Here is a 21,376-nt window from a genome sequence, read left to right on the forward strand (position 1 = left end):
CTTCATCTGACCACTTTTTTATTGATCTAGTCACTGGTGCTTACTGCCTTAATTTGAGCTTGTAAGCAGGAATCAGGAGGATAGAATTATGGTCAGATTTGAAAAATGGAGGGCGAGGGAGAGCTTTGTATGCGTCTCTGTGTGTGGAGTGGCAAAGTGAAAACGTTTTTTAGAAATATTTGCAAATGTAATTATAAAATACAGAAATATTTAATTTACATAAGTATTCACACCCTTGAGTCAATGTGTTAGAATCACCTTTGGTAGTGATTACAGCTGTGAGTCTTTCTGAATACATCTCTAAGAGCTTTGCACACCTGGATTGTGCAACATTTGACCATTATTCTTTTCAAAATTCTTCAAGCTCTGTCAGATTGGTTGTTGATCATTCCTAGACAACTATTTTCAGGTCTTGCCTGATTTTCAAGTAGATTTAAGTCAAAACTGTAACTCCGCCACTCAGGAACATTCACTGTCGTCTTGGTAATCAGCTTCAGTGTAGATTTGGCCTCCTGTTTTGGGTTATTGTCCTGCTGAAAGGTGAATTAATCTCTGTGTCTGGTGGAAAGCAGACTGAACTAGGGTTTTTCCTGTGCTTAGCTCCATTCTTTTTTTGTTTTTTTATCCTGAAAAACTCCACAGTCCTTAACGATTCCAAGCATACTCATAACATGATGCAGCAACCATTATGCTTGAAAATATGGAGAGTGGTACTCAGTAATGTGTTTTATTGGATTTGCCCCAAACATAACATGTGAATTGCTTTGCCACATTTGCAAACAGGATGCATGTTTCGGAATAGTTTTATTCTGTACAGGCTTCCTTCTTTCACTTTGTTAATTAGGTTAGTATTGTGGAGTAACTACAGTGGTGTTGATCCATCCTCAGTTCTCCTATCACAACCATTACACTTTGTAACTGTTTTAAAGTTACCATTGGCCTCATGGTAAAATCCCTGAGCGGTTTCCTTCTTCTCCGACAACTGAGTTAGGAAGGACGCCTGTATCTTTGTAGTGACTGGGTGTACTGATAAACCATCCAGAAGGTAATTAATAAATTCAACATGCTCAAACGGATATTCAATGTCTGCTTTAAAAAAAAATCCATCTACCAATAGGTGCCCTTCATTGTGAGGCATTGGAACATCTCCCTGGTGTTTGTGTGTGAATCTGTGTTTGAAATTCACAGCTCAACTGAATGACCTTACATGTAATTATATGTGTGGGGTACAAAGATGAGGTAGTCATTGAAAAATCATGCTAATCACTATTATTGAACACAGAATGAGTCCATAAAACTTGTGATTTGTTAAATACAGTTTTACTCTGGAACGTATTTAGGCTTGCCATAATAGATGGCAAGAATACTCATTGACTTAAGACAATTGCGAAAAAAAACATTTCCACATTGACAATGAATCAATTTTAATAAATTTAAAATGTAGGCTGTAACAGAACAAAATGTGGAAAAAGTCAAGGGGTGTGAATACTTTCTGAAGGCACAAAGTACTTTGAGGAAAAATGTACTTGCTATAACTGTGTATAATGCACTAATTTTAAGTCTTCTAAATGACAAAAATGTCAGTGTAATGTCTCAACAGAAAATCTGCATGAACTTGATCAAATAGGCATTTGTGAACATCATATAGCCTACACAGTACAAAACAATACGTAATAGACTTTTTAGGCTTAAATATCACACAATGTCTCGATGCAGTATTTTACCCAGGAATATTCAACACTGAAATCTGCTACACTTTATTTCAAATGCGTCAATGTGGATCTTTTCTGCTGATGATGAAAATTCATCTTTGTCTTTATTGCAGGGTTTGATCTAAACGTCAGAAGCTATCGAGTGGAATGGTTACTTTCTATAGAGTGGAATTGTTTTTCTGCTGGTGTATCCTGAGGTAGCTCCTCTCTGAGAACCTCTTCCTGGCAAACAGCCTTTCTCCGGTGTGGTCCTTTAGGTGCATCTTCAGCTGGTTCTGGTGGGAGAACCTGTTCTCACACTGGGGGCAGCTTTAGGGCTCTCCCCTGTGTGGACCCTCTGGTGCCTTTTCAGGTTGGACGAGTGGGAGAAGCGCATATGACACTGGGTACAGCTGAAAGGTTTCTTCCCATTGTGGACACTCCTATGTCTGATAAGGTTACTCCGGAAGGAGAAGCTCTTGTAACATAGTTTACACTTGAAGGGTCTCTCCTTGGTGTGAACGGTCTGGTGCTCCTTCACATAGTTCGCCTCAGCGAAGCACTTCCCACACGTGGGGCAGGCATACGGCTTGTCGGCGTCTGTCTTAATGCTCTGCCTCCCACGTTGTGACCCAATGACACCAGAGGAGGTAGAAGCAGGAGCGACCACCCTCAGGTGGTTCGTATTTGAGTTCCCTCCTTGACCTCTAGCCATTGTTTGGGTTTTGTTTGGATGGTGCCCTGTGTTATAGGTTAAGTACATCTTGTGGTGAACACCCATCCTGACTCGGTCTGTAATGGTGGGGTAACCATGAGGTACCTGAGGAAGGCTTGACCCAGGCCTTCTATGGACCCATTCACAAGGCATTAGATGAGACCCTGAAGGAGAAGACAGACTTCCTGTTAGACTCCCACCAGAGGGGTCTCCTACCACTCTCTCTGAAGGCTGAAGCCCAGGATGACCTGCTCTGATCATCATGGATACTGTGGTGTTTGTATCATAGGAACAGGAGGGTCTATCTCTATCAGCCCCTGCTTCATCCCTGCACTGAGACTGTGAAGAAAAGGGGCTGAGCTGCAGACTGGATCCCTGACTGGAGCCTCTGTCTCTCTGATGACCACCAGGACTGTTGTTCAGTCTACCTGTCCACTGGTTGTGTTCTGTGTGGTGGTGGAGTCTCTGTCCCTCGTGGTTCGGTCCTGGTACCGACTTGGGATGGAAGAGCGAAGGCTCCTGATCCAGGGTCCAGATCCGGGCCCAGGGTTTGACACCAGCCCTTTCAGAGGTCCAGTCTCTCCCGCCAGCAACATCGGATATCAGCAGGTCCTCATGGACTGCAGACTGTAATAACAAATTGAACAGAAAAGCATGGTCATACACGACGTGAAGTGCAGTACTTTTATTGCACAAAACCATACATGTGACAAGTAGAATAACTTTTCTCACTATGGTAATATACATTTTTCTGTTAATCTGGCACCCTTGCTTTGATAAAATGAAATTTTGAGGACTTCGGAAAAGGTTCAACATTACATTACACACACAGCTTCACTATTTTATGGCAAGTAAACATAAATTAAGGCACTATCCTTAASTCACTATAAAACACCAGTATCAACCTAAAGGGTCAACTTTTGTCACTCTTCATCAGTGAAGCATTTTTACAGACACCCCATCCATCACCATATCATCTACTCTATCTCATCATACTCATTCTTTCCTCAGTTCACCTCATCCACTTCCCTATACATCCAAAACCAACATAATTAACTACAAACAAACTAACTAGTACTACATGGAACGATGTGGACTGTGGTGTGAGGGGATGACAGAGGCTCGACTGTTGCTGATTACTGCCCAGGTGTGCTGGTCTCCAGGCCCTTATTGCTGCCGATGCATCACCCAGATGGGGGCTACACATTCGGTGGTGGAGGTTCCAGCCTACCTACAGAGGAGGAGGAGCTGTGAACTGTAGAGACAGAGGTGCTTGATGAAAAGCTACAGGCTTGTCTGACTGATATGTCTCCCTCCCTGGCTGTACCATCGATGCCACCTCCAATCAAGCTACTCATTTACTGAACTGCATCATCATCTAGCTGTGGAAGACCCTCACCCATGAACTGCCAGCTCCCTGAATTTGTTTTAGTTTGGTTTTTAAAAGAGACTGACATTCTGTATGAAAAGCGCTATATAAAATAAAGAAATGCATTTATTATTATTACTACATATCAGCATACACTAATCATTTTCTGCTGGTGTATCCTGAGGTAGCTCCTCTCTGTGTTGTTGCAGGGGTCCATGTTCCAGTTGATAGATCCTATAGAAGGCAGGCTGAAGGCAGCACCTGCTAGGGGGTTAACCTGAGGCGCCATCAGTCTCTCTGAATCACAACTTTAGGAGCAGAACGGAACATCGCTAGCCGAGTCTGTGTCTGTTCTTTCCAGCCGCATACAGACACCTCCCCGTCCACACGGACCAAATCTACATCTCGCCCTGGTCTCAGCCAGTCTGTTGTCATGGATATGTTGTTTTGTGCTTCTGGTTCTGGTTAACAGTGTTGTTCCCCAGCCCAGAGTTGAGGATGCTGTCCCATCCACTGACCTCCACTATGTCGCCTCTGGTCAAGCCCTGCTCAGTGATGTTGTCCCCCGGGCCCTTGGCTGCACCCGCCTGGGTCTGGGAATCCAAGATGGCCGCCCAGTCTCCTCTGTTAGCCTCCAGCCATCCACCTGCAGGAAGAGGTTACAAAATAGACTTTACAAACATGGCAGAGAACTCTACATATGGAGTTTTTTTTGTGTCTATTACCTGGTCAAGTTCATACATGATAATGCGTGTTTTTGTATGTAAATACAAGTTGTATTGATTTCAAAAATAGACAAGCGGTTCATCTATTCTCATTGAAGATATTGTATATTACTGTATGTAGGCTATATGTATTTCTCCCTTACCTTGCTCCCCCATCTTTAGTCCACTCAGCAGATCAATGCTCTCTTGTCCGTCCTCTATTGTCTCCTCTTTGACCAGCATCAGATCAGGCTTCCCATCCTCCATGTCTACTGACTGTAAGAGATACAGAGTGAGAGGATGTTGGATCAAGAAATCTGATATGAGCACCCTGCTATAGAGCATCTGAATGGGCAATGAGGGATTGCTATGAGTACTATGCAAACATGTTAGTTGATTGGATTACTTGACACTCTTTAATGGTTTGATAATTCAAAGGCATGGTCTACAAAGAGTCTCAGAGTAGAAGTGCTAATCGAGGATCTTTCCATATAATCTTATTCATTATGATCTAAAAGGATAAACTGATCCTAGATCAGCACTCCTACTCTGAGAGGCTTTGTGGATACAGGTCCTGACCTAATACCATTCAGACAGTAGTTCACAGTGGACTCACCTTAGTGAGACTGTGTGTGGTCCTGTGCTGCTCAGCTTGTTCCACTGTGGGTTCAGAAGGGGGTGTCATTTGGTTGTCCTCCATGACCATGGTCCACTCAGGGTTCCCCAGACCCTCCTCACACCCCTCCTCCTTCCCCAGCAGCACCTTCGGACCCTCCTCCTGGAAGAGAGAGGTGGTACAAATTACACAGACATTGGTGTACGGGTTTGTTCACCCGCACCAGCAAGCAATTGCTAATAACCCACCCCATCCTCCTCACCATATGTAATAAAGTGAAAATCAGAGGCCCCGCACCCAACCATAACACGTAAATATAGAAAATGCGCTATAGGCTACAATCAGAGACGGCAAAAAAACATTTGACGGGAGGTGTTTTTGTTTTTTGCCTGATTCTGCTTATTATTTCCTACATTTTGGTATGCTATTTGTTAGTCAACTTATCTGTAATTATACTGAACAAAAATATAAATGCAAAATGCAACAATTTCAAAGATTTTACTGAGTTACAGTTCATATGAGGAAATCAGTCAATTGAAATAAATTGGGCCCTAATCTATGGATTTCACATGACGGCAGGGGCGCAGCCATGGATGGGCCTTGGAAGGCATAGGCCCACCCACTTGATAGCCAGTCCCAGCCAATCAGAATGAGTCGACACGAGCCTACCAGACAAACTAAATCACTTTTATGCTCGCATCGAGGCAAGCAACACTGAGGCATGCATGAGAGCATCAGCTGTTACGGATGACTGTGTGATCACGCTCTCCACAGCCGACGTGAGTAAGACCTTTAAACAGTTCAACATTCACAAGGCCGTGGGGCCAGGCGGATTACCAGGACGTGTGCTCCGGGCATGTGCTGACCAACGGGCTGGTGTCTGCACTGACAATTTCAATATGTCCCTGACCGAGTCTGTAATACCAACATGTTTCAAGCAGACCACCATACTCCCTGTGCCCAAGAATACTAAGGCAACCTGCCTAAATGACTACAGACCCGTAGCACTCACGTCTGTAGGTAATGGCTCACATCAACACCATTATCCCAGAAACCCTAGACCCACTCCAATTTACATACCGCCCAAACAGATCCACAGATTATGCAATCTCTATTGCACTCCACACTGCCCTTTCCCACCTGGACAAAAGGAACACCTACGTGAGAATGCTATTCATTGACTACAGCTCAGCGTTCAACACTATAGTACCCTCAAAGCTCATCACTAAGCTAAGGATCCTGGGACTAAACACCTCGCTCTGCAACTGGATACTGGACTTCCTGACGGGCCGCCCCCAGGTGGTGAGGGTAGGTAGCAACACATTTGCCACGCTGATCCTCAACACTGGAGCCCCTCAGGGGCGCATGCTCAGTCCCCTCCTGTACTCCCTGTTCACCCATGACTGCGTGGCCAGGTACGACTCCAACACCATCATTAAGTTTGTAGACGAAACAACAGTGGTAGGCCTGATCACCTTACAACGACAAGACAGCCTATAGGGAGGAGGTCAGAGACCTGGCCGGGTGGTACCAGAATAACAACCTATCCCTCAACGTAACCAAGACTAAGGAAATGATTGTGGACGACAGGAAAAGGAGGACCGAGCATGCWCCCATTCTCATCGACGAGGCTGTAGTGGAGCAGGTTGAGAGGTTCAAGTTCCTTGGTGTCCACATCACCAACAAACTAGAATTGTCCAAATACACCAAGACAGTGGTAAAGAGGGCACGACAAAGCCTATTCCCCCTCAGGAAACTAAAAAGATTTGGCATGGGTCCTCAGATCCTCAAAAGGTTCTACAGCTGCAACATCGAGAGCATCCTGACTGGTTGCATCACTGTCTGGTACGGCAACTGCTCGGCCTCCGACCGCAAGGCACTACAGAGCGTAGTGCGTACGGCCCAGTACATCACTGAGGCTAAGCTGCCTGCCATCCAGGACCTCTACACCAGGCGGTGTCAGAGGAAGGCCTCTACAAATTGTCAAAGACCCCAGTCATAGACTGTTCTCTCTACTACCGCATGGCAAGCGGTACCTCAGCGCCAAGTCTAGGACCAAAAGGCTTCTCAACAGCTTTTACCCCCAAGCCATAAAACTCCTGAACAGGTATTCAAATGGCTACCCAAACTATTTGCATTGTGTGTGTGTCCCTCAACCCCTGTTTTACGCTGCTGCTACTCTCTGTTTATCATATATGCATAGTCACTTTAACCATACCTACATGTACATACTACCACAATTAGCCTGACTAACCGGTGCCTGTATATAGCCTCGCTACTGTTATAGTCTCGCTACTGTTATAGTCTCACTACTGTATATAGCCTCGCTACTGTTATTATTCATTGTCTTTTTACTGTTGTTTTTTATTTCCTTCCTTATCTATTGTTCACCTAATAACTATTTTTTACTGAAAAATTGCACTGTTGGTTATGGCCTGTAAGTAAGCATTACTTGGTTATGGCCTGTTGTATTCGGCGCACGTGACAAATAAACTTTGATTTGATTTGAAGTGCAGTCACAAAAAACATCAAGCGCTGTGATGAAACTRGCTCTCATGAGGACCGCCACAGGAATGGAAGACCCAGAGTTACCTCTGCTGCAGAGGATAATAACTCTAATGAATTTAACTGCACCTCAGATTACAGCCCAAATAAATGCTTCACAGAGTTCAAGTAACAGACAGATCTCAACATCAACTGTTCAGAGGAGACTGCGTGAATCAGGCCTTCATGGTCGAATTGCTGCAAAGAAACCACTACTAAAGGACACCAATGAGAAGAAGAGACTTGCTTGGGCCAAGAAACACGAGCAATGGACATTAGACCGGTGGAAATCTGTCCTTTGGTATGATGAGTCCACATTTTTTGATTTTTGGTTCCAACCGCTGTGTCTTTGTGAGGCGCAGAGTAGGTGAACGGATGATCTCTGCATGTGTCGTTCCCACCGTGAAGCATGGAGGAGGTGTGATGGTGTGGGGGTGCTTTGCTGGTGACACTGTCAGTGATTTATTCAGAATTCAAGGCACACTTAACCAGCATGGCTACCACAGCATTCTGCAGCGATACGCCATCCCATCTGATTTGCCCTTAGTGGGACTATCATTTGTTTTTCAACAGGCCAATGACCCGAAACACACCTCCAGGCTGTGTAAGGGATATTTGACCAAGAAGGAGAGTGATGGAGTGCTGCATCAGATGACCTGGCCTCCACAATCCCCCGACCTCAACCCAATTGAGATGGTTTGGGATGAGTTGGACCGCAGAGTGAAGGAAAAGCAGCCAACAAGTGCTCAGCATATGTGGGAACTCCTTCAAGACTGTTGGAAAAACATTCCTCATGAAGCTGGTTGAGAGAATGCCAAGAGTGTGCAAAGTTGTCATCAAGGCAAAGGGTTGCTATTTTGAAGAATCTAAAATATAGAATATATTTTGATTTGTTAAACACTTTTTTGGTTATCTTATAGTGTTGATGTCTTCCCTATTATTCTACAATGTAGAAAATAGTAAAAATAAAGAATAATTTTTACGCCCTCTTCCAAATGGTAGCTATAAATGCAGAGGATGCGCACAGTGCAACAACAAAGTGTGAATATTTCTGCCACCCACATACAGGAAAACGGTTCCAAATAAAGGACATTATTACGTGTTCCACCACCCATGTTATTTACATTATTAAATGTCCATGTGGGCTATGCTATGTAGGTAAAACCTCTCRTCCCCTCAAACAGACAATTAGTGAACATAAAAGTTAAATCAGGAGAAACGACAGGGATTATCCAGTCGCAGTACATTTTAATAACCTGAAGCATGACATTTCTACCTTTAGATTTTGTGGTATAGAGAAAGTTAAGATATCAGACAGGGGAGGTGATATTAATAATACTCTGAGTAAAAGAGAATGTTTTGGGATTTTCACCCTCCAGACATTATTTCCTAAAGGACTTAATGATGAAATGCCTATGTATGTTATGTTGTGAATTTGAACATGAATGATGTTCCTATTTAAGACATTTTTCGTACGACGTACCCAATGATTAATGAAAACTTGCTATGTCCTCATTGTCTTTTTATAGACGTGTTTAATACGTCTTATTTACACATTTTATTCAAATATTTATGAAATGCATATTGTTATTTGGTAGCACTTATTTGTTTTTCCTTCGCCTCCAACCCCTTTCGATGCGTGGAACGGATGTGGGTGGGGCTAGGTCTACATAAGGGTGAAAAAAAAACTGTATCACAAAAGCTCTGACGAAGGCCGTGAGGCCGATACGTAAGCTTATTAAATATCAGTGATACTATCAAGAGCAGTGTGCGGTTTCCTTTTCCCTTCATCTTGTTCAACTGTTACCATGCACTTGCAAAAAAGATTGCTCAGATGTGCGAGTGCCTTTTGAATTTTGTACTTTGAAGAATCTAAAATATAGAATATATTTTGATTTGTTAAACACTTTTTTTGGTTATTTCATAGTGTTGATGTCTTCACTATTATTCTACAATGAAAAAATAGTACAAATAAAGAAGAATTATTGAATGAGTAGGTGTGTCCAGACTTTTGACTGGTCCAGACCCTTTGCTATGAGACTTGAAAATGAGCTCAGGTGCATCCTGTTTCCATTGATCATCCTTGAGATGTTTCTATAACTTGATTGGAGTCCACCTGTGGTAAATTCAATTGATTGGACAAGATTTGGAAAGGCACACAACTGTCTTTATAAGGTCCCACAGTTGTTAATGCATGTTAGAGCAAAAACCAAGCCATGAGGTCGAAGAAATTGTCCGTAGATGCTCAGAAACAGGATTGTGTCGCGGCACAGATCTGGGGAAGGGTACCAAAACATTTCTGCAGCATTGAAGGTCCCCAAGAACACAGTGGCCATCATTCTTAAATGGAAGAAGTTTGGCCAGATTGCTTAGTTTAGTTCCAAACTAAGCAATCGGGGGAGAAAGGCCTTGGTCAGGGAGGTGACCAAGAACCCAATAGTCACTCTGACTGAGCTCTAGAGTTCCTATGTGGAGAAACTTCCAGAAGGACATCTCTGCAGCACTCCACCAATCAGGCCTTTATGGTAGAGTGGCCAGACGGAAGCCACTCCTCAGTAAAAGGCACATGACAGCCCGCTTGGAGTTTGCCAAAAGGCACTTAAAGGACTCTGACCATGAGAAACAAGATTCTCTGGTCTGATGAAACCAAGATTGAACTCTTTGGCCTGAATGCCAAGTCTGGAGGAAACCTGGCACCATCCCTATGGTGAAGCATGGTGGTTACAACATCATGTGGTGGGGATGTTTTTCAGCGGCAGGGACTGGGAGGTTAGTCAGTATTGAGGCAAAGATGAACGGAGCAAAGTACAGAGAGATCCTTGATGAAAACTTGCTCCAGAGCACTCAGGACCTCAGACTCTGGCTTCTTAAACTTGATTTAAATGAGAATGACAGCTCGATAACACATTTCTGTGTGAATTTGGCGTGTCGGCTAAAACTTGGGCTTATGCACTAAAGCAGATAGGTTTTTCTTTCATTATTTTAGGCTAAATGTACCCTATAGATATAAATTACACAATAATTAAACATTTATGGATTTTTTAAAGCTATCGTTTCTCTTTATCCAATCCGCTCGCCACCAACCACACAATATTTCATGACCCTTAAACCTGCCCTGCAGATATAACCATAGGGGAACTTCTTAGTGAGTTAAGCCGTGCATCACTAACAGACATACATACACTCCCTCAGGTACGTACACACGCACACACAGATAATAAACACACTTTCAACATGGAGTGTTTACCCATCCCCACTACGTTTGAGTCCAATACTGAAGTTACAGAATGACATTGTTGTTAAACCCATCATGGTGGACAAATATGATGTTGTGGGTAAAAATAAGTCAGCTATGAGTCAAGTCATCAGTCAAACCTGACTAAACTATTTTGACGTGTACAGTAGGTGTTTGTTAGTGTGTGGGTATGTGTAGGTATATTTAGTAAGTGTATATTGGTTAAAGCACTTTTGGGTGTATGCAAAATAGGGTGAGCTCAGATGTGATGTATACTAAAGAGTCTCAATGAAAGTCTTGGAACGATAAGTCCCATTTTGTGTTTATTAAAACATGAACAAGTTTTAAATTACACCATATGAAATCCACACACACAAAATGTCTCAACTAAACATCTGCATGGACTTGATAAACTGCATTAATATACTCATTAAAAGTGTCTTGGAAAACATTTAAATAGTTCAATGGAAGTAATGAAACAGGCATTTGTGAACATCATATTGTGGCGAAATCCTGCACGGAGCCTTAACCGTGCGCTGCCACTTTAAGAGCGCATCAGCAGTAAGGAAGGAGGAAGTAAAAGACAGCTCTTTCAACTCTCTGGGGAGGAGCGACAGTTTCATTGTGTGTGCTATGATGCAGAAGTTTTGTTTGTTTTCAGCGTGTGTAGATTATAAAGTATTTAACTCAATCATCGGTGTGACCGCTCTAGGTCGTGGTTGTTATCGTTTGGGACCGCGCCGGTTATGGATCGCATGGATTAGTAGCAACATTGTTGCGAAGCTTTGACATACAAACCATCGGACAGTCAGACAGTACACCGGCACGCCTGAAGACCACAGCTAAGATCTCTCTTGTTCTCTTTCTCTTCCCTCTATCGTTCCAGTGTTTTACCCTGCAACAGACTTTCTATTTTTCAAATGCACTTCCCATTGAAGTTCATTAGAGCTGGACTATTGCCCTGCCAGAAGTATTTGGGTGGACATTTTAGTTAAAAAGGAGGTTGCTTGCAAGTTGTGTATTGTTATTTGAACTGTATTGAGGTGGGGTGTACTAAGGACATGTGGCCGAGAAGATTTTGGACATTTTTTAGGCCTTTGTGTCTATGAACATTCATACCCTCTGCACTCCTCCACTGGAAGATAATAAAGATTATTGCAAATCCTCTGTTGATGACTGGGTTCTTTCTTGTATGAAGTTGCTGTTCAATTGCTCTGCCATTAATTATTATTGTATGAGGTATTCTTGGTGGGGTTACCCCTGTGCTGTGATGTGGGTTTTATAGGGTGTATATTCTCTTTTCTCTCCACTGGCTATCTGGTAAACAGGCTACACTCTAAACAGTCTCTTCTGCTGATGTGTGTGGGTCTGGTAGTGGTACTCTCTCTATTCTACTCTTTTCCTTTCGGCATGGTTAATACCTGCCTGGCACCCGAACAGAATCTTTATCTTTGCCCCTCTCTAATAAATACCGCTACAATATAGCCTACACAGTACAAACACTATGTAACATACTTTTTAGGCTTATATATCACACAATGTCTGGATAAAATATTCTACTCAGATATTTTCAAATCTGTTACTGTCGTTAATCCAAATGCATCTGTGGATCTTTTCTGTTAAGAACAAGGAAAATKTATCTTTGTCTTTAATGCAGGGTTTGATCTAAACATCAGAAGCTATTGAATCAAATGGTTACTTCCCGTTTTTTCTGCTGGTGTATCCTGAGGTATCTCCTCTCGGAGAACCTCTTCCCGCAGTGCGTACAGGCAAATGGCCTCTCTCCCATGTGGACCTTTAGGTGCATCTTCAGCTGGTGGGAGGACTTCTCACACTGGGTACAGCTGTAGGATTCTCACCTGTGTGGACCCTCTGGTGGATCTCCACCTTCTGGAGGCTGCTGAAGCCTTTGTTACAGAACATGCAGAGGAACAGTTTATTTTTACTACCGCCAGATGTTGCTCCCCCTCTCGGAGCCTTGGCTCTAGCCCTTTCGTTTGAGTTCAATACCTGATCGAAAAGGACACGGCCATGTGAATTGGAAGGCCCCATTGACGTGAACACTGGGTCGCGATCCCTGAGAATGTGTAAAGGGGAGTGTGTCGCGACATTTAGATTTGTCTCTAAGCTTTCCCTGTAATCTAAGAAATCTCTGCCCTGTGAGTGTCCATCTCCTAGGTGACTATCTGCATTCCATGTGGGAGAAACGTCAACCTCTACTTTCACAGCCACCTCATCTTCGACTATAACCTCCCCTTATCTAGGCACTCTTCAGAGTATACACTACTACTGTACCRGTTCCAGTCCCCTCTAGACAGATCAGTCTGTGTTTCTAAACCCAAGGATATGTTGCCAGGGTCCATTTCTGTAGTGTAAGAACAAGACGGATCATTGCCAGTCACCTGAGTCCAGATGGGAATGAACTGTCCTCGAGTCACCGTAAAGTAAATACTCTGAGGCAGGAGCATGAGGACAGCCCAGTCTCCCCAGCCCCAGTCTCTCTGGGTCTGACTTGAGGTCAGATCCTGTGTGTAAGAGCCTTTGTGTTACAGTTAAATTCTCTGTGTTCGTCGCTGTCTTGAGGACGCCGTTCGGCTTTCCACTGACCTCCGCAATGCTGTGTTGGGTCCTGGGCTGGGGTAAGGTGGTGAAGTCCTCCGTGGATTTGGGGGGTGCAGCTGCTCCAGCCTGGATGTCTCTGCTGTGTCGTGGATCCTCTCCTTCAGTCCTCTCCTGCTTGACCAGAGACGGTCCTCCAGGACCTGCAACTTCTGCATCTTCAGACTGACAAGAAGGGAGGAGTTTATTAAAGGTACATGAGTAGAATTGGATAACAATGTCGTAGCAGTGTGGGGGAAAGGTTGAATTCTAATCCAAAATGAATGAAAATAAAATTATGCTGACACCATCTAAAATATAATTTATACCTCCAGAAATTTGCCCCAATAACATATTTGTAAAATGATTTGTTAAAATGATTTTATGGCTGACCCCATTTAGTCGACTGTTATATTGTTTGGTGGATAGGCTGTTGGTCGACCGATATTTCTTTAGTCGAGCAGTCTAAATGTTTAGTTTTTTTTCATGGTGCACAAGACACCTGTCTGATTCGCACCTGTTTTCAGTGGACTAATCCATTGCGGAGGCCACGGGGATGGCACAGTCCATTACTCTAAGACGTGATACTGAAGTTGTATATGGTTATATTACAGTTGGAGTCTGAAGTTTACATGCACCTTAGCCAAATACATTTAAACTCCGTTCTGCCCACAAATTTTCTATAGGATTGAGGTCAGGGCTTTGTGAGGGCCACTCCAATGCCTTGACTTTGTTGTCCTTAAGCCATTTTGCCACAACTTTGGAAGTATGCTTGAGGTCATTGTCCATTTGGAAGACCCATTTGCGACCAAGCTTTAACTTCTTGACTGATTTCATGAGATGTTGCTTAAATATATCCACAATTTTCCTACCTCATGATGCCATCAATTTGTGAAGTGCACCAGTCCCTCCTGCAGCAAAGCACCCCCACAACATGATGCTGCCACCCCCGTGCTTCACGGTTGGGATGGTGTTCTTCGGCTTCCAAGCCTCCCCCTTTTTCCTCCAAACATAATGGTGGTCATTATGGCCAAACAGTTCTATTTTTGTTTCATCAGACCAKAGGACATTTCTCCAAAAAGTACAATCTTTGTCTCCATGTGCAGTTGCAAACCGTAGTCTGGCTTTTTTAATGGTGGTTTTGGAGCAGTGGCTTCTTCCTTGCTGAGTGACCATTAAGGTTATGTCGATATAGGACTCGTTTTACTGTGGATATGGATACTTTTATACCTGTTACCTCCAGCAGCTTCACAAGGTCCTTTGCTGTTGTTCTGGGATTGATTTGCACTTTTCGCACTAAAGTATGTTCATCTCTAGGAGACATAGAGCGGTATGACGGCAGTGTGGTCCCATGGTGTTTATACTTGCGTACTATTGTTTGTACAGATGAACGTGGTACCTTCAGGCGTTTGGAAATTGCTCCCAAGGATAAACCAGAATTGTGGAGGTCTACAATTTTTTTTCTGAGGTCTTGGCTGATTTCTTTTGATTTTCCCATCATGTCAAGCAAAGAGGCACTGAGCTTGAAGGTAGGCCTTGAAATGCATCCACAGGTACACCTCCAATTGACTCAAATGTTGTCAATTAGCCTATCAGAAGCTTCTAAAGCCAAGCTGTTTAAAGGCACAGTCAACTTAGTGTATGTAAACTTCTGACCCACTGCAATTGTGATACGTTGAATTATAAGTGAAATAATCTGTCTGTAAACAATTGTTGGAGAAATGACTTGTGTCATGCACAAAGTAGATGTCCTAACTGACTTGCCAAAACTATAGTTCGTTAACAAGACATTTGTGGAGTGGTTGAAAAACGAGTTTTAATGACTCCAACCTAAGTGTATGTAAACTTTCGACTTCAACTGTATGTAAAAATAATGGTGTAACACTAAAAAATCTCATATTTTATAACAAATGCACTCTCTCCGTGTTGGATATGGTTGCTGTCTACATAATCTTCAGTGCGCCGTAGAATTGGCGCCTTTCCCTATGTTGTTATGTGCATAACAGCAAAATTGACCAGCATATTGTGATTGGGAACCATGCGGCGGAGGGAGGAGCAGCAGAGACGAGGAAACATCCCTTGCCTTAGCCTAATTGTCTAAGAAAGTTGAGGAGAGAGGAAAGCCCAATTTAATTAGGTCTATAATCAATAGCTGTTAAATGTGCTTGGCTTTATAAATCATCCATATATCTACAGAAATAAGACAGAGCTGGCTTCTGTTGCCTGTTTGAGTGATTGTTTAATAGCCTACTGATTCCTTTGGCACCAAGCCTCATGCAACAGCAAAATGTTGCATRAAGAAATTTCACAGCTTCGGCTGTTTTTAATCTTTGCTATGCTGTAATAAAAGCTTTAAAAMATGTTTTGGTTATAACAGACTGGTATTACTTATAATGTATTTAGTGTTGTTTACACTGTTCCAAACAGGCAGAAAAAAAATATTGTTATCTAACAACACCTGTTTGTCACATAATATGCATGAAGCTCTCGCTCCTATACCCTACATTTTCTTGATCTTCTAATTGTTATCATTACAATTATTATTATGATCATCATTATAATAGTAATGTCATTATCATTAGTAGGCTTTGTATAGTAGCCTTGTATAACCACCATCGAGCTATAGGCTTAAGAGCGTGTCCTGTTTAGTCATAATACCGTAACTTACTTACTATATATAGTATCAATGATTCCTTTGTTCATGCCATCACACAGCATATGAGACATTAATGCTTTGAATAATTAGCCAAAACAATAAATAAACCGCAATTCCCGAATGCATTCAACTGTTTTTAGTTTGCTGTAATAAAGGCTTTATAAATCATTAGTGTTGTTATTTAGTGTTTACACTGTTCCAAATTGTCAGAAAAAATAATGATATTGTAATCTAACAGCAACTGTTTGGCACACATATTTACGCAACACTTGCTCCTAGACCCTCATTTTTCTTGATCCCTAGTTGTTTCCACAACTAGGTCAAATGTCTTCCACAGATCTGACTTCCCCATTACCTCCTAAGAAACCAGTAAACATTCACCCATTTCAAGTTTATTTTTCACGTCCTCCGCATCCATTTTGCTGTCACGTGTTACTGTGTTCGTAGTTTGTTATAACCAATTTATTGATGTCATTATGATCGGCTATAGGTCAGGCCGTATTGGTCGCATGCGATGCTTACATGTTTCACGTAAAGAGAGCAAGGGTTGAGGGAATGTTTTTCCTAAACAAATGAGGGATTTCGGTWAAATAACTTTTCAGTAAGAAACGAAATGCCTGAAATGAGTTCGCAGCATCAGCACTGACAATAAACACATACTGTGCTGTGGTACCTTTTCACTGCAGTAGGGAGGAAAGCGAGACAACGTAAGCCAGTCACACAGGCACTCGCTGTCATTTGTTTTTAGCACAGTGTGATCGGGCTCTTAAGTAATTTGTGTGTCTTAATTATTTAATCAAATAGTGTGCTTAAAGCATTAGACAAGCTCAGTGCACATGTAGTTAATTTTATTCAAACACATGTCTGTCTATATATGGAAAAATAAGTTTCAACATTTCAACCAATTGATTGGTCGAAATAACAGGACGACTCTCGGGTTGACAATTTTATTTTATTTTAACATATTGGACCATAAATATAGCCTATGCATTGTCCATATTATCAAATGAGCTATTAGTAATAAGCATTATCACCTGTAGCCCAACTGATGGAGCATAGTGGCTATAAACAAATATGCTGAAGCATGGGGTTGCCTATCTGCATTTACCCTATTGGGCTAATCATTAGCTAGATCCCAAATATTATCTTTTAACTAGTTAGCATCCTATTGCTGAATTTTATATCCCCCAAAAACTTGAATAAACACAGCGAATATGATGTAGCTCTACCTGTTATTGTAACTTGGAGTAACCCCCCCTCCCAGAAACCATTTCATGTCACCATTTCACCCCCAAAACTTTCCCTGGTTGCCACTACTCTTGCTCAACTAAAAATGTTATCTGTCTCATCACAATGTTTTTTTAAGTCACTCCCCAAAAATATTTAGAGGAAGGGTTGTGTTTTACCCCAAGTTACCATACAATTGACCCGTGTTACATTTTGCCCCACTCTCCCCGATACACTCACAGGGAATTGGAGTGGGAATGTGCTTAACCATGCCACTTCTAAAAAYGATGGGTTTAAAATGGTGCAGTTCGCTAAGGAGTTGAGAAATACATCAAGTAGGAATGGAAAACTGGGATCCCCTATTTTTAATAAAGGCCATTAAAACTGGTGTTTTCCCAGTGATTGCAAGAATTGTTAAGCATTGACTGCTTATCAGAATTCATGTTTCCCTCCCTATGGCACTCATAACTTGAATGCGCCTTTAGGAATATCTCTCTCGCATAGAACACACAACAAGCCAACTTGGTAAAGAGAAACTATTCTATTATGGGGTTGTCATGCATTACTCGTGTTGCTTGCAGAGTCAAAGTAAATGTGGACTGTTCTAGAATCTTTAAAGTGTGCCTCGGCAGACATTTATTTTTTAAGTTCCAAATTTCTTTGCCGTGGCGCAGCACCACAGATAAATGACTGCAGCGAAAACACTGTCAGAAGTCTCACAAGCTCCCCTATGGCAGATACATGTAAGCAAGTGAATAGCTGAGGGCAGCCTTTCTGAAATAAATGGGCCACATTTGATTAACAAAGTAATTGTAATTTATGTAATACTATTACACTAACCTCTATCATGATAATGTGCTGGGTTGAGGTTCCACTCCCCTCATCAAGAGTGATTGGTTGGCCATCTCTCCATATATTGTGTCCAGCTGGCTTCACAACCAGGGGGGGGGGGGGAAGACATGGTTAGGTTAGGTACTGTCAATGCTCAATGGTATATTGTACACAATTGATATTGTCTCGAATTGGCAAGGATGTAAGGTAACATTTCTCATAACTTCTTGATATACTATTTATTGATTGATGTATTATGTTCCAAGCATCACATTGTTTTCATTGGGTAAATAATATGAAGTGCAGAAAACAAGACTTTGGTTATAATATGAGTGTCTTTGCGCAAGACAACCAAGTAATCAGGGGAGTTATTGCATACTATAAAAAAACTGACCAACACCCATTTCTGGTTAAGTCCCGTCAACTGGACAGTTGTAAATCATGCAGCGCCTTGTGTCACCATATAAGTGTCTTATATCGACTGAAAGCTTAAATTCTTGTTAATATAACTGCACTGTCCAATTTACCGTAGCTATTACGGCAAAAAAATGCCATGCTATTGTTTGTGGAAAGCTCCTAACAACAAAACACTTTTCACCACGATAGGTTTGATAAATTCACCTCTGAAGGTGAAATGTGTACTTACATTCTGAAATCTTGCTCTGATTTATTATCCAAAGAGTCCCAGAGATAACATGAAGTGTCGTTTTGTTAGATAAAATCCTTTTTCATATCCTAAAAAGGTCCATATAGCATGCACGATCGATTTTGTATTTCCACTTGTTCAATTTGCAAAGAAAGGAATCTGTGAAAATCTAACCCTAAACGTTGTTTCAACCAGTCAAATCACGTTCGTATGTATTCCTCAGAGATCCTAGAACGTAACGAGACTTCACTATATCATATGGGGTGTTGTATATCCTATAGGACACCATATTTGGTCAGAGAGTGACGCCTTCCTGGCACGCCATTGACGCGGGCGGTCTTCACTTGAACAACTCTGACGTTGTGAAATTTGATCTATCGGGGTCAAACAAAGCTAGCTAGATAGCCAATGAGCTGGGCTTTACAAGAGTGAACCTTGTATCTGTCGCAAAATGTAGCTACTAACCTTGTACTACAGCATGCCTTTTTCCTTTTGGACAAAAATTATACGAATATTCAGAGGAATGAAAACTGGTTGTTTTGCAAATGTTGAACTTATAATATGGCTACTAATACTGGAAAAGCTAAATCAAAGTCCAAGTATACAGATTTGACGATATTCTTGCAGAAAAATGTAATATGAATGCAAATGTCTCTTTCACGATTTGCTTCACACTAAATGCCATGTAGTTCGCTCATACTTCAAATTATCCGCACATACACTGCTGCATTCTTGTGGACACCATCGGAATTACAACCTGAGTAATGGCTGGAACAGGGACCTTTGTTGCATTTCAAAGATTGTGGTAGAAAAAAAAGTTTTTTTCTTTTACCAGTTATATTGTCCCACATTCAATTCACATTTCCACAAACTTAAAAGCGTTTGCTTTCAAATGGTACCAARWATATGCAAATCCTTGCTTCAGGGCCTGAGATACAGGCAGTTAGATTTGGGTATGTCATTTAGGCGAAAATTGAAAAAAAGGGGGCTATCCCTAAGAAATTAACCATCTATTCTACAGTATGTGTTTAACACATCTAAAGTCACATGCGCAGAGGGGAATGGGGCGACAGGCAGCGCAACCTCGGCCTTCTGCAAAATGTACCTCTTGCCATTCCTCTGTATCGGTCAACGATCTTGACACTTCTAGGACGAATGGTCCTCTCTGCGCGCTCCCGTGMCACCTTCAGTTCCAGCAGCTGTAGTTTCCTCCGCAATGCCCTGTTTTCTTTCTGGCTTTGAGTTATTTCCAAACGAAACACTGCATAGTYGTCGTCTACGAGTTTACAGATCTCTGCCACAGCGGCATTCGCTAGCACCTCCAAGACGGAGGCTATTCGAGTATGAAAAACCATACAGTTAGCCATTGTTAGCAGCTAGCTAGCCTTACCTAGAATATCTAACAACCAAGTCCTGTCTCCAACGCAAAGTAAACACTACCTGAGGTAAGTATGTAATGCTGTGCAGTTAAGCATATTTTGAGTTCAAATGTGTTAATAAACGTCTAGATAACAATACTATCGTGATAATTGTTTTGGGTAACTGTTCACTTCCGTTTACACTGAAGAGAAAATATCTTATTGGTTGGCGTCATAGCTCAAAGGTTGTTAACTGAAAAAGGTGTGCGCTTTGTTCTTTAAAATACGGTACTGYTTATTACGTTACATATCACATCTCCTAATCATGATCACTATCTTTCAAGTTCAGAGCAGACTTGTTAAGAACGAAGTGTGATAAAATACAATAATAAAATAACTTTATTCCATCTACTCAGTAAGGTAAATATTTAAGTGCTTGTTCTAGTCTAGGCTTACTGTCGCTGCAAAAACACGTATTTACACAAGCCTGTTTCAAATGATAAGTTAACAAAGGGTTAATGAGGTGTATGTGGTGAATTACCCTCCTACTAAGACACTTAACATGATAACTATAATATTTCCGGTAAAGAATTATTCCCAGAAGTGCATACATCTCAAGCCACGATTTCTCCCTATTGTGGATACTCCTATGTCTGGTAAGGTTACTCCGGGAACATAGTTTGCACTTTAAGGGCCTCTCCTTGGTGTGAACGGTCTGATGTGCCTTCACATAGTTTGCATTAGTGACGCGCTGTACAGGTGGGGCAGGTGTTCGGCGTACGTCGTAATGCTCGGCATCCCACGTTGTGACCGAGTGACACCAGAGAAGGTAGAAGCAGGAGCCACCACCCTCAGGTGGAAAAACCCATTCACCAGGCATTAGACGAAACCCTGAAGGAGAAGACAGACTCCCACCAGGGGGGTCTCCCACAGCTCTCTGTGAAGGCTGAATCCCAGGGTGACCTGCTCTGATCATCATTGTTACTGTGGTGTTTGAATCATAGGAACAGGAGGGTCTATCTCTACTAGCCCCAGGCCCTGCTTCATCCCTGCACTGAGACTGTGAAGAGAAGGGTCTGGGCTGCAGACTGGATCCCTGACTGGAGCCTCTGTCACTCTGATGACCACCAGGACTGAGGTTGTTCAGCCCACCTGTCCACTGGTTGTGTTCTATGTTGTGGTGGAG

The 21,376-nt window shown here is 42.3% G+C and overlaps 3 protein-coding genes across 3 annotated transcripts in view; all 3 read right to left on the reverse strand.

The window, feature by feature from the left end:
* Nucleotides 1-21,376, reverse strand: part of LOC111958311 (uncharacterized) — a 206,519-nt gene that overhangs the window by 83,285 nt on the left and 101,858 nt on the right. The gene's annotated exons all lie outside the window — the stretch shown is intronic.
* Nucleotides 1-21,376, reverse strand: part of LOC111958395 (uncharacterized) — a 131,429-nt gene that overhangs the window by 51,115 nt on the left and 58,938 nt on the right. The gene's annotated exons all lie outside the window — the stretch shown is intronic.
* LOC112067933 (uncharacterized) lies at nt 1,097-20,382 on the reverse strand. Its single transcript, XM_024134851.2, has 7 exons — nt 19,938-20,382; nt 18,196-18,281; nt 13,482-13,658; nt 5,096-5,257; nt 4,644-4,755; nt 4,294-4,421; nt 1,097-3,033 (listed from the first exon to the last, which is right to left on the reverse strand). The coding sequence occupies exons 1-7, from the start codon at nt 20,197-20,199 to the stop codon at nt 1,978-1,980; spliced, it is 1,983 nt and encodes a 660-aa protein (XP_023990619.2). The 5' UTR covers nt 20,200-20,382; the 3' UTR covers nt 1,097-1,977.

Source organism: Salvelinus sp. IW2-2015, linkage group LG34, assembly GCF_002910315.2.
Source record: "Salvelinus sp. IW2-2015 linkage group LG34, ASM291031v2, whole genome shotgun sequence".
Classification (NCBI taxonomy): Eukaryota; Metazoa; Chordata; class Actinopteri; order Salmoniformes; family Salmonidae; genus Salvelinus; species Salvelinus sp. IW2-2015.